Source organism: Callorhinus ursinus, unplaced genomic scaffold, assembly GCF_003265705.2.
Source record: "Callorhinus ursinus isolate GAN/ISIS: 27379988/994484 unplaced genomic scaffold, GSC_fseal_2.0 scaffold82, whole genome shotgun sequence".
Taxonomy (NCBI): domain Eukaryota; kingdom Metazoa; phylum Chordata; class Mammalia; order Carnivora; family Otariidae; genus Callorhinus; species Callorhinus ursinus.
This window is the reverse complement of record NW_027397144.1, coordinates 2426240-2437635: the sequence shown is the minus strand read 5'-3', so window position 1 is coordinate 2437635 and position 11396 is coordinate 2426240. Positions and strand designations below refer to the sequence as shown.

At 59.5% G+C, this 11396-nt stretch overlaps 2 protein-coding genes across 3 annotated transcripts; one reads left to right on the top strand and one right to left on the bottom strand.

The window, feature by feature from the left end:
* Nucleotides 1-2005: 2005 nt before the first annotated feature.
* IER2 (immediate early response 2) lies at nt 2006-4029 on the bottom strand. Its single transcript, XM_025863003.2, has one exon. It carries the CDS (start codon nt 3678-3680, stop codon nt 3009-3011), a length of 672 nt encoding a protein of 223 aa, XP_025718788.1. The 5' UTR covers nt 3681-4029; the 3' UTR covers nt 2006-3008.
* A 2516-nt stretch (nt 4030-6545) lies between these two features.
* Nucleotides 6546-9608, top strand: STX10 (syntaxin 10). Of its 2 annotated transcripts, none has more exons than XM_025863002.2 (8): nt 6546-6672; nt 6938-7107; nt 7250-7344; nt 7421-7483; nt 8632-8739; nt 8834-8936; nt 9037-9131; nt 9225-9608. In XM_025863002.2, the coding sequence occupies exons 1-7, from the start codon at nt 6638-6640 to the stop codon at nt 9123-9125; spliced, it is 663 nt and encodes a 220-aa protein (XP_025718787.1). In that variant the 5' UTR covers nt 6546-6637; the 3' UTR covers nt 9126-9131; nt 9225-9608. The 2 variants fall into 2 exon arrangements, with proteins under 2 accessions (XP_025718787.1, XP_025718785.1); XM_025863000.2 differs by having other exon boundaries at nt 8834-8940.
* The last annotated feature ends 1788 nt before the right edge of the window (nt 9609-11396 follow it).

Here is an 11396-nt window from a genome sequence, read left to right as displayed (position 1 = left end):
CTAAGCCCTTTATACTAGTATCTCACTTCCTCTTCGCAATGAACCTGAGAGGTAGGGACTGTTACTGTCCACAGTTTACAGCTGGGGAAACTGAGGCCCAGAGAGGTGCAGTGACTTGCTCAATGCTGCACAGCCAGCAAGAAGAGCTGGTAGTCTGGCTCCAGTATTGGTGTTCTGCCCCCACAACTTCTATAGCTGGCCTTTGTCACTCAGCATCATGGCCCTGAGGTATCCGTGTTGCCAGGGTGTGTAGACCTGTCCCACTCAGGCCATTTATTCTCTGGGGAGGCATGGGTAGTCCACATTCTACCAGACCAGTCGGGTTGGATGAGCATGTAGGTTGTTTCCAGTTTGTGCCAGTTTGGACAGCGCTGTGGACACCGTTCTGGAGCCTCCTGCTGCAGGCCTGGGGCTCCCTGGAGAATCCACTGGTCAAGGGATATGTGACATTTTTTGTTGTCACAGCTATTGTCCCATTGATTACTCCCCCCCCCCCAAGGGTCTGCCCCAATAATCCAATGCCACGTAAAGGTGTGAAAACTCCAAACATCCTCAGAGTTGGTTATTGTGACAAATGTGGCCTATTCTGAAGGGTGAAATGGGGGTCTCGGGAAGGGCTATATCTTAAAGGGAAGTGTGGGGGGGTGCTTCTCCAGTCTCCCACCGCATCACCTTCAGCCCCCAGCCCGGAAAACCCCCCGGGAGGCAGGAGCGGGGATCGGGCAGGCCGCTTCCCCCGGAGGAAGGAAGGGCCAGGAGGTTCCTGCGACAGGATGCACAGTGAGGCCCCCTCCCCAGCCGCCAGGGACTTCCCGGAGCGGGTTAGGCTCTCGGGGGAGTTGCTCCCACGCGAACGCATTGAACTGCCGCAGGGGGGTGGGGTTCCCGCCACCCAGCGTCCCTCCGGGGTGTTATGGGTCAAGACCCCGAGTGGGTGGCGCTAAAGTCTCCCATGTTTCCCAGGAAAGAATCCGGTGGCCGTGGAGGCGAGCGAGGCTGGATTCCCCTGGGGGAACCCTGAGGGAGGCACGGAGTGGGGAGTGGGGTGGGTGGACGAGGCAGGAGGGGAGCCGGAGGCGGGCGTTCTGGGGCGGGTCCGCCCTCCACCGCACCCTCCTCCTTCCACCCTAGGGCCTCGGGGTCCGGTCCCCCGGGGTCGCGGAAGGCTCGCAGCGCCAGAGCCAGACGCCTGGAGGCGGGGCGGCCGCTTTCCCGGAGCCTCCCGCCGCCCTCACCGCCCGCACCTGCGGCTCCTTTGTCCCCCCAACAGCCACCCCGCCACCCGCCCTGGGGCAGCGCCTTACGGTCCGTCTCTTAAATCAGCAGTGGGTAAACTATGAGCATTTTCTCCTCTGGGGTGACCGAAATGGAGCTGGGATGGAGCCAAATCAAATCACTAGGGCTCTCACGGGCCATCTCTAAATCTACAGCCGCCTCGCGGGAAAGCTGTTTAGGGGCCCACTTCACAGATGAGGAAACAGACTGAGAACTCACCTCCCAGCCTGAGTCACACAGTTATACCGCCAGAGATTAGAACTGGGTTGTAAAGGGCGCTCCAAAGCTCACCTCAGCTGCCCCGCAAGCCGTGGGGCCCCCGCCAAAGCGGATTCAGTTGGTCAACTGGGGGTGGGGGGTGGGGGGGATCCGCCATCCTTCCAGAGTCTCCAAAGGAGGCGTGGCCCTCCCAATTCCGCCTGGGGCACCGTACCCAACAGAATTTTCCCCTAAACCTCTCAAATTCGGCAAGCCCACCCCCCCCCTTGGAGTTGTAGAATTTCGAAGAAACTCCCAAATATGGGGGAGCTTAAGGAGTCCGGAACACCAGGGCACCCAGCACGGAAACGCTCTGGCAAAGAAAAGGGGGCCCAGCCCCATCCCGCCCACTCTGCCCACGTGATAGCCGGTCGGACCGGTTTCTGGGGCCCCAGCAAGGCGCCGCCAGCTCCTGACCCCGTAACCCTGCCCCTCCCCCATCAGGGAAGAAAACCAGACGGGCAGCACAGACTTTATTCAAATGGTCTTTTATTTTATCTGGCGTTTCTAGCAAGAGGCCAGATAGATGAAGTTAAACAGAATCCACCACAGTAAAGGTAAACAGGCCTCAGAACGCCCTGGCAAGAACCTTCCCCTCCCCACACTGGCCCAGTCCCACCAGCAACTGGTCCCAGCTCAGCCTTACAGCGCTCTAAACACCCCCACCAATTTTTGTGATTCAGACCAGGATCGTCTGGGTTGTGTCTGTGTGTCTGAGGGATGGTCACGCTTGAGACTGTGACCATTTCCCACCTCCAACGCACCAGGTGAGAAAAACTGTAACCTGAAATTAGATCAGCCCCCCACCCTTCCCCCCGCTATTCAGCCGAAGGCGCAGGGGCGCGGGGCACAAACCCGCAGCAAGCGGGGCGAGGTGACTCAGGACGCCCTCCTCCCATTCCCCAGGGCGGTCCACACCCCAGACCCTCCTCCCAGGCCCCACACCCACGCAAGGCAACAGGAAGCTCCCCACGTCTGCCCCATGACGCAACGATGACCGCTTGCACAAGTATGCCACGGGTGGGGGAAGGGGAGCGCCTGCCTGGAATTCTCTGAGATTGGAAATGCAAACACCAACTATTGAAAAACCTTGAAAAGGGCAGCACAGCTCCCAGTAAAAAATAAAAGTCCGACCCTGAGGAGTTTCAAGAACCAAGCCTCCCTGCTCCCAGTCCCAGAAGGAGAGGGAAAGGTCCACGTCCCAGTCCGTTTAGACAGCACCTGTGGGCGCAGCAGCTCTCGGCGGAAGGCGCTCGCGCTCCCGGCTCAGGCTCCTCGGCGCGGCCGCTGCACAGAGGCGGCGACGGCTCCCCGGGGGCAGAGTCCCTCTTCAGGCCTCTCAGCAGCCCGGGCGGCAGCTCCTCTCCACGGTTTCGGCGGGCCCTCCCCCGGGGGTGGGCCTCGCCTCGGGTCTGCGCACTCCGGCCGACGGTTCGGCCCGCGCTCTGGGCTCCGGTAGCGCCGCTCGGGGACCCTCAGAAGGCCACCACGGCCCGCACGAGAACGTTCAGCATGTTGTCCGCCGGGCGGCAGGCCGGCTTCGCCTCGCACGCCGGCGGCGCCGTCGGGGGGGCGGCGGGGCTGCAGTTCAGGAGGCCCGAGAAGCGCCTCTGGAGGACGCGCGCCAGGTTGGGGAAGGCGCCCTCGGCTTGCGCGGGAGGTGGCTGCAGGCGATCAGGGACCTCCGAAGAGGCTCCTTCCTCCTGCTCTTCTTCAAGACGGGCTTTCTTGCTTGGGGCCAGTCCGACGTCCCCGCCGTCACTCAGGCTGCTGTTCCGCCGCTTTCGGCTGACTTTTGTAGTGGGGCGCGGGGCACAGCGGGCTGGGGTCTCCTCGGCTCGCGGCGCCTCCCGCGTGTCCATGGGCTCCGGAGAGGGCTGCTCACCGTCGGGGGGCGCTGCCTCGGCTACAGCTTCCGATTCCCGCGACTGGTGCAGGCGAGGATCAGGGGAGCGAACGGGGGACAAGGGCACCTCGGGCTCGTGGGCTTCCACCTTGGCTGAGAGGTAGAGCTCTCGGGCGCTGCGCATGACCAGCGATAGCTGCAGACTCCGGTGCAGCCGCAGGCCACCGCGCTGCATGCGCGAATGGTACATCTTCCACACCGACAGAGTCATGATGCGCTGCGCCTCCTTCTGCACTTCCATGGCGGCTCGACGGCGGGGGCGAGGGCGGGGGGGACTCCCTGGCTGGGCAGTACAGGTAGCAGGTGCACTCCGGGCAACGCGCTCGCTCACGCTTCTCCCCTCAGGCCAACCCACGCCGTGACACTGCTAGGACGCTCTGCCCCGGCGCCCGCCACCCGGGCCCTTTTGTACCCGGAGTGAAGTCACCGAGCCGCCCCGCCCAATCAGAGAGCCGCATCCGGGCTTCCCAACGCGCCGCGGCGAGAGACTCCTTAAAGCGACAGGGTGGAAATTACCGAGTGGGGGAGAAGGGACAGGAGTCGGGACGAGGAGGAGCGTCCCCCGGTCCACGCGGAGCTCTCGGGGTGCTCTCCTTTCTCAGGGTCCTTAATACGCTAGCGCGCAGGCCCAGAAGAGGGGGACCGCGGATGCGGGGCAGAGTCCACCCACGTGCTTCCGTCTGAAACCGCAGCTGGCTGTAGGCGGCAAGTTTCCTTTCGCGCCGGGGAAGACCGGGGTTCGAACCGGTACATCCCCCGTGGGCACAGTTCCTAGCATCTACCAGGTGTCTAATGTTTTTTTGAATCAGTAACCGATTAATGTTTTTTGAATCAATAACCGTGCTAACACTTACTAAGCACTATACCCGCCAGGCGCTGTTAAAGGCTTTCCTTTACTAAATAACCTCACTGATGCCTCACCTCCACTCCGCGGAGGGTACTGTTATACCTGATTTCTTCAGGTGGGGAAATCGAGACAGAGTGACTCGTTCAGTATTTGCTAAACGAACGAGTAGGCCCCTGGGGCCTCCAGCTCTTGCGTCTCTCTAGCGTAAGACAGCCCTCCTCAGTCCCCTTGTCTGTAGGCAGTGAGGCGGCGGGCAGCGCTTATGGCTCCAGGGCATAGTTGCCCACTCCACCGGCAGCGGATGTCTGCAGACACGAGCGCAGCCCGGGCTGCCATTCCTGCACTCCACACCGGACACGCCCCCAGTTTCCCTGTACACGAGCTCCACGGGTGGGCTAGGTACTCGCAAGACTGAGGACCGGGCAACAGGACAGTCCGGGTGAACACGTGGCTCTGCGCCCGAGGAACCGAGGCTGGGGTAGGAGGTGTAAACTAAGCAACGCAGAGACAGACCAGATAGATGGAAAACATCGGCCCCACCCTCCGCTACGCCCTATCGCTCCAAGAAAACCTATTTCCTGTTCCTCCAAAATAAGATGCAAAATTGTTCCTACAGCTCCGTTCATTCGTGGCAAGGGCCCTTTAAGTGAAGGCTCCTCTCTTCCCCCTTTCACCCCCTCCCCCAGCCGCCGGCGGGCGGGCAGAATCTTCCGGCCACTGGAAGCGCCAGACTTCCACGACTAAATTTGGGTATAATGACGTAGGGCAGGCGCGCGAGCCGCTTCCGGCTGCCCATATAAGGACAGGGGCCGGGATCTCCACTCGGAGCTGTGGCAACCTCCTTCCGGGCGGGCGGGGGCGGTGCCTTGGCCTCCGAACACGCCCACTCCCTTACCCTCCCGGTCTCCCGGCAGCTAGGACTGGCTGTAGTCCCCGGCTTCCGGACCAGAGTCCAGCTCCGCGGGCTCCCGAGGCCAGAAGGCGTGACGCCTCCGGGAAAACCCCCGCCGGCAGATAGGGGCGATCTCAGGGCTTCCACTGACGCCAACTCCCTGAAACCCTCCACAAAGACCTTGCCAATACGAGGGGCGATTCGCTGAGTACCCCTTCATCCTTGTTCCGCCATAGAGACCCCATTATTATTTCTCCCTACAAGGTTCTCTCCCAGGTATTCCTGCTTCTTCCCTCTCCCCCCCCCCCCCCCCGCCCCCCCCCCCGCCCCACCCCCCGCACCTGGGGACTCAGGAATTATTTGCTGTTTAAACTGTCCCTCTTCAGCGATCCTGCCACACACTAAGGCGACCTGCTGAGGACGCACCCGTCTCCCCCTTCACCACCTCGGCGAATCCACAATGACATCCCCAGCCCAGGCGCTATCTCTGAGATTCTCTTCAGCGACTTTGAAGCACAGGAGCGCACAGACTCTCCAAGAACTTCAGCCATCTCGCCCAAATGTCTCCAGAAACAGACCGCGACCGCACTCAGGTGATGGCTCACCTCCGAAAAAATGCATTTCCGGAGACCCCACACAGAGCGCCTCTGTCACACTAGGGTCAACTCTGTCTCTCCAGACATTCCTGGCGCCTCCCTAGATGGAGACCCCACACGCAGAGGACTTCCTTGTACACACCATCCTCAGAGCCACCACCACACCCCCTCCCGCGACTGCCAGCCTCGGACGCAGAGAGACTCCACACCCCAGAAGCATCTCTGGGGGCCCCCACTCAGCCACCCCGCCCCAGGGCGATCTGGAGGCGCCCCTCCTCTGTAGGAAAAAAAGAGGAAGGAAGAGTCCAACAAGACTCCGCACCTCCATCCCCGCGGGAGAGTGGGGAGGACCACCTCTTCCTCCAGCCCTTCCCAACCCCAGGCTGGGACGATCTCCCAGGGCAGAATCAAGGTGCAGGCTCAGGAAGTCTGTTAAGAGGATCTCTGAATCGAATGATCCCCTTCCCCAGCCATAATCTCTGATTTGAAGGAGGTTATTATTCACATTGCCCCTAAGGGAAACACGTTGCGCAGCAACAATCCCAGGGGCTGGGTCTCCAACCAGGAGATCACGAGGTCCGACCCCCAACCCAGCCAGACTTAACTGGGACACCTGCGGGCGGTGGGCTGCGCGGAGGCGAAGCCTTCTCTGCCCATAATAAAGATGGCCGTGAGAAGGGCGGAAGTTTCCGTACTTGGGGCCTCCGAGGCCTCTCTACCCTGTCGTTCCCGCTCTCGATGGTGGCATGGGTCACGTGACGGGGGCGGGGGTGGCTGAGCTTTCCTCTCTACTGGGAGGGAACCTGCTACCAAAGCCGAGAGGGGAGGTGGGGCTCGGCCTCGGGCGGGGGGGGGCGTGTGACATGTCTCTCGAAGACCCATTTTTTGTTGTCCGAGGGTGAGTGACAGCGATGAGGGGGGGAGGGAGGAGGGTGCTCGGTCCCCGTGCCAGCTAGTGCCCGCGTGCCCGCCAGAGCGTGCTAGGCGGTCTGGGCACGGCCGTCGGTGTGCGCCGGTCAGGGTAGACCCGTGGCCGAGTGGGAGGGGTCCGCAGGGAGATATTAGGGTATCCTGAGCCCCCCCCCATTCGTTTGCGGGCGCGGTGGCGGGCGGGAGGACCGCCTGCCCCCAGGCGTGACCAATGTGTGTGCCCCTGCCCGCAGTGAGGTGCAGAAGGCGGTGAACACGGCCCGCGGGCTGTACCAGCGCTGGTGCGAGCTCCTGCAAGAGGACGCGGCGGTCGGCCGCGAAGAGCTGGACTGGACGACCAATGAGCTGCGGAATGGCCTTCGCAGCATCGAGTGGGACCTCGAGGACCTGGAGGAGACCATCGATATCCTGGGGGGTTGCAAGGCGTCCTGGGAGAGCCCATTCCTGTGGCAGGGGGCGGCTGGACACCTGGGAGGAGTTAAGGGCTTGAGGCCGAGGAGGGGCTTGTGTCTGGCTTTGGCCTTGACTCCTGACTCGGAGCTTACGCATAGTGGAAGCCAACCCAGGCAAGTTCAAGCTCCCAGCCGGAGACCTGCAGGAGAGAAAGGTGTTCGTGGAGCGGATGCGGGAGGCAGTCCAGGTGAGGAGAGTTTCCGGTGGCCTGAGTGTGGGGAGGTTGGGGTGTCTTTACTCACTGATGGCGTCCTCACCCCCAGGATATGAAGGACCATATGGTCAGCCCGGCAGCCATAGCCTTCATGGAGAGGAATAATAGAGAGGTAAGGCATCCAGACCCAACATCCTCACCTGAGGCTCTCAGAGAGACCCTCCCCTTTGGGTGCAGTCCTGACCCTCTGTGTCTGTTCACCTGTCCCCCTTGCATGTATGTCTGTCCCTTCTGTATCCGTGCCCATCTTCTCTGTGTGCAGTTGTCTCCTGGCTGTCCACCTCCCTGCTCTTTCTGGCTGTGTACACCTGAGCCCTCTCTGTGTATATAATCCTTTCTGCCTCCTGGTGTGGGTCTAGATGCCCATTTCCTTTTTCTTTTTTTGCTTGGTGTGTTACTGTTTCCAGGATATATGTATGCCTACTTTGTTTCTGTGTATGTACCTGGGCATCTGAGCGGGTGAACTTGGCCTCTGAGCGGATCCCCCTCTGCGGTCGGCTTGCGTACCATTTCCCTCCAAGGGTGTGCCTGCTCATGCCTTTTGTGAGCAGTCTCCCAGCAGCCTCTGTTGGCGCACTTTTTCCTTCTGTGTCCTGTGTCCATTCTTTGCATGTTGTGAAACCAGCCTGTCTCCATCCCCTCGTGGGATCTGGGAGGGTGGGGGGCTGAGGCCTGCATGAGTTTGGAGTCCTGTATCAGTGCCCACATGCTTTCCAGGTGTGCTGCCTTGAGGATTAAAGTCCAAATTCTTCTTTTTTTTTTTTTAAGATTTTGTTTATTTATTTGACAGAGAGAGACACAGTGAGAGAGGGAACACAAGCAGGGGGAGTGGGAGAGGGAGAAGCAGGCTTCCCGCGGAGCAGGGAGCCCGATGCGGGGCTCGATCCCAGGACCCTGGGATCATGACCTGAGCCGAAGGCAGACGCTTAACGACTGAGCCACCCAGATGCCCCAAAGTCCAAATTCTTAAATACATCTGTTTATCTGATCAATGTTCTCCATGGATTAATTTGGTAAATCCTCATTCCAGCCCCAGGAATTTCCCCCATTTTACAGAGGAGGAAACTGAGGCGAAGAGACATCAAGTGATATGGCCTTGGGGTCACCTTGCTAGTAAGGAAGGGGTGGGTCTGGGGAACCCGGGCTGTCCCATTCCCAAGACTACCTTCCTAACAACCATCTAGATTTGCCACAAACCTGTGTCTGGTTCTGTTCTGAGTGGCCCACCTCTCCCTGAACCTGTGGTCTGTGCCCCCACAGATGCTGACGGGCAAGCCAGTTGCCCAGAAGTCATCCAGCGACCTGCTCGATGCCAGCATGGCCTCAGCCACCTCACGTTACCTTGAGGAGCAGCAGGCCACACAGCAGGTGTGTGTGGGTGGCTGGGGATCCTGGCCTGGAGGAGCCTGGGGACGGCGCAGGGCCCCTTGCTGACAGCCGTTCCCACTCCTCTGATCTGCAGCTGATCATGGACCAACAGGACCAACAGCTGGCAATGGTGTCTGGGAGCATCTGGGTTCTGAAACACATGTCCGGCCGTGTTGGGGAGGAACTGGATGAGCAGGGCATGTGAGGCCAGGATCCTAGGGGTGGGCCGGGAGCCCTCAGGTGGCTGCACTAGTGCGTGCAGAATTTTGGGGGCTGATGCCATTTTGGTATCGACAGCATGCTGGATGCCTTCGCTCATGAGATGGACCACACCCAGTCCCGGATGGATGGGGTCCTCAGGAAGATGGCCAAAGTATCCCACATGACGAGTGGTAAGTCCCTTTGGGGAGGCAACTGGGGTGGTTGGGGGGTGCTGCAAGGGTGGTACCCTGTCCCCTTGTAACCTCTGACCCTTTTGCCCCCAGACCGCCGACAGTGGTGTGCCATTGTGGTGCTGCTGGGAGTGCTTCTTCTGGTTCTCATCCTGCTCTTCTTTCTCTGACCCCGGCCCTCCCGAGGGCGCTGGTCCCTCTAGCCCGGGAAGTTGGCAAGGTCCTGCCCGCCTGGGAGAAGTGGTTCCTTCCTGGGGAGCTGTCCCAAGGTTCTCATCAGAGCCAGTGGGACCCTCAGGGCCCTGGGCCAGAGCCCCTGCCACTGGTCCTGTCTCAAGTGCGCTTAGGAGGTGGTAGAGGTAGGGGAACCTCAGACACACTCCTCCCCATTTCTACTCTGGTACCCCAAAGCCATTTGCTCCTGTGCCTTCTACACGTGCCAACTTGGAAATAAAAGCCCAGCCTTTTTTATACGCATGTGTATCCTACTGTCTGTTGACTTGTGGCTCCTTAAGTGGGACTCCGGTTGGAAGCCCCCTGCTTGCACCCACTGTGGGGCCCAGGCATTTACGCGCATGTGCACTTGCCTGCCACACACATGCACCCGGGCCCAATAGGGATCTCAGTGGTCAGGATTTGGTGCAGAAAAGATCATTCCAGTTCATTTCTGGGTTTCACCACTGAGAACATTGAACAGTTCCAACCCTGATTCTCCCTTGAGCTCTTGAAGTTTAGCCTCAACATCTTCTGCTTGTTCTGGGCCCTACAGTAGGCCAGCCCCTTAGCCGCGGAGCCGAGCGGTCGCTTCTGAGGGACCCCATAACGCTGGGCTCCGTGGCACACCCAATCGCTGAGGCAGCGGCCTTGCCAGAGCTTGCCTGAGTGCAAAATGATTCCTGTGAGCCGGGAAGACTTGTAAGTGCCATGAACCTTAGCCCACCATCTCGAAGGTTGGCATCCTGCGCAGTACGCACTCCGCGGAACCACGCATCTCAGCCGCCCGTTTACCTGTTGCAAAGTGCTGCCTGTTTACAAGGATGTCATCATGTTAGGCTTATCTGTCAGACCTTAGAAAGAACCAAGTAGGTACAGGTTCCCTTTTTGATGCAAACCCGCTGATGCTACGGTTTGGGTTCGCCTGATCTTTTTATACTTAGTTCCAAGTCTTCTTGGGGTTAGAAGACGAGACTTCTGGAGTCAGACGGTGTTTGCACTTACCTGGGGTTGCCTACTTGGTAAGACAGATGAGACTTCCTGTTACCCAAGGTGACTGGTTTTTCTGTTGATGCTGCTGGCTCTCAAAACCCTACTTTCTGGCAACTGAGGCTGGGGCTGGTTTTCTTGAAGTACACCTGGGCCTCCCTGGGAACTGAAATCCCACTTGATCATCTCCCCATGATTCTGGATGTTCCCCCTAATCAGGGAGTGGACGGGCCTGACCTGGGCAGGGGATGAAGCCTCCTTTCCCACTTCAAGGCAAATATTTTCTGACTTAATGGGATCCCTAACATCCGTGAACAACCTTCCCCCATTACTAGAAACATTTCTGAATCAGGGGGACCCTAGGGCCCATCTGTGTCTTTTCCGTCTGACTCGAGAACATTTTGTCCTTCCCTATCCTCAGGACCTACAGCTCTCCAAGGTATTTTAAAGGACACCGGCTGAATTTAACTTGCCATCTCAACTCTTGTGTTCCTTCTTCTGATGCAGGAGTGCGTGGGTGCACTGGCTCAGATGCAGTGAAGGGTGTGGGTGTGTTCAGGATGTGTATCTGGGACTGGGGGTGTCAAACAGCCACAGAAGGGGAGTGAGCCAGTCCGTCCGTCATACAGCCAATTCAATGGAGGCCCTTCTTGGGGGTGATCCTGTGGGACCCTGACACACGACCTAGGACCCACGCATGTGCAGAACAGCCCCGGGGCGCTGTGTCTGTACACACCAGGGTAGCCAGAAGGGTGCTGCAAGAAGCTACGTTTTTAAAGTAGGCTCCACACCCAATGTGGGACTTGAACTCACGACCCCAAGATCAAGAGCAGAATGCTCTACCGACTGAGCCAGCCAGCCAGGTGCCCCATTCTAGGGGGAAGCTACTGGCAGCTTGGGTTTGAACCTGTTTCCCCGTCTGAAAGGGGGACACTGCCCCTCTCCTCTCACACGGATGTTCTGGGATGTGACATCTGGAATGGCTGTTCCTGAGCGCACTGAGCCTTCATGTGCAGTGACTGTCCCTTCCTGGGCCCCGCGCCCCCAGAGAGCAGAATGCGG

What these genes read in the sequence shown, in the direction of transcription:
- IER2 (XM_025863003.2), bottom strand. Translation starts at nt 3,680, where the DNA reads ATGGAAGTGCAGAAGGAGGCGCAGCGCATCATGACTCTGTCGGTGTGG.
- STX10 (XM_025863000.2), top strand. Translation starts at nt 6,638, where the DNA reads ATGTCTCTCGAAGACCCATTTTTTGTTGTCCGAGG. An exon ending in GAACTGGATGAGCAGGGCAT is followed by an intron (nt 8,941 to 9,036) that starts GTGAGGCCAGGA and finishes TGGTATCGACAG; the next exon opens with CATGCTGGATGCCTTCGCTC. An exon ending in AGTATCCCACATGACGAGTG is followed by an intron (nt 9,132 to 9,224) that starts GTAAGTCCCTTT and finishes TTTTGCCCCCAG; the next exon opens with ACCGCCGACAGTGGTGTGCC.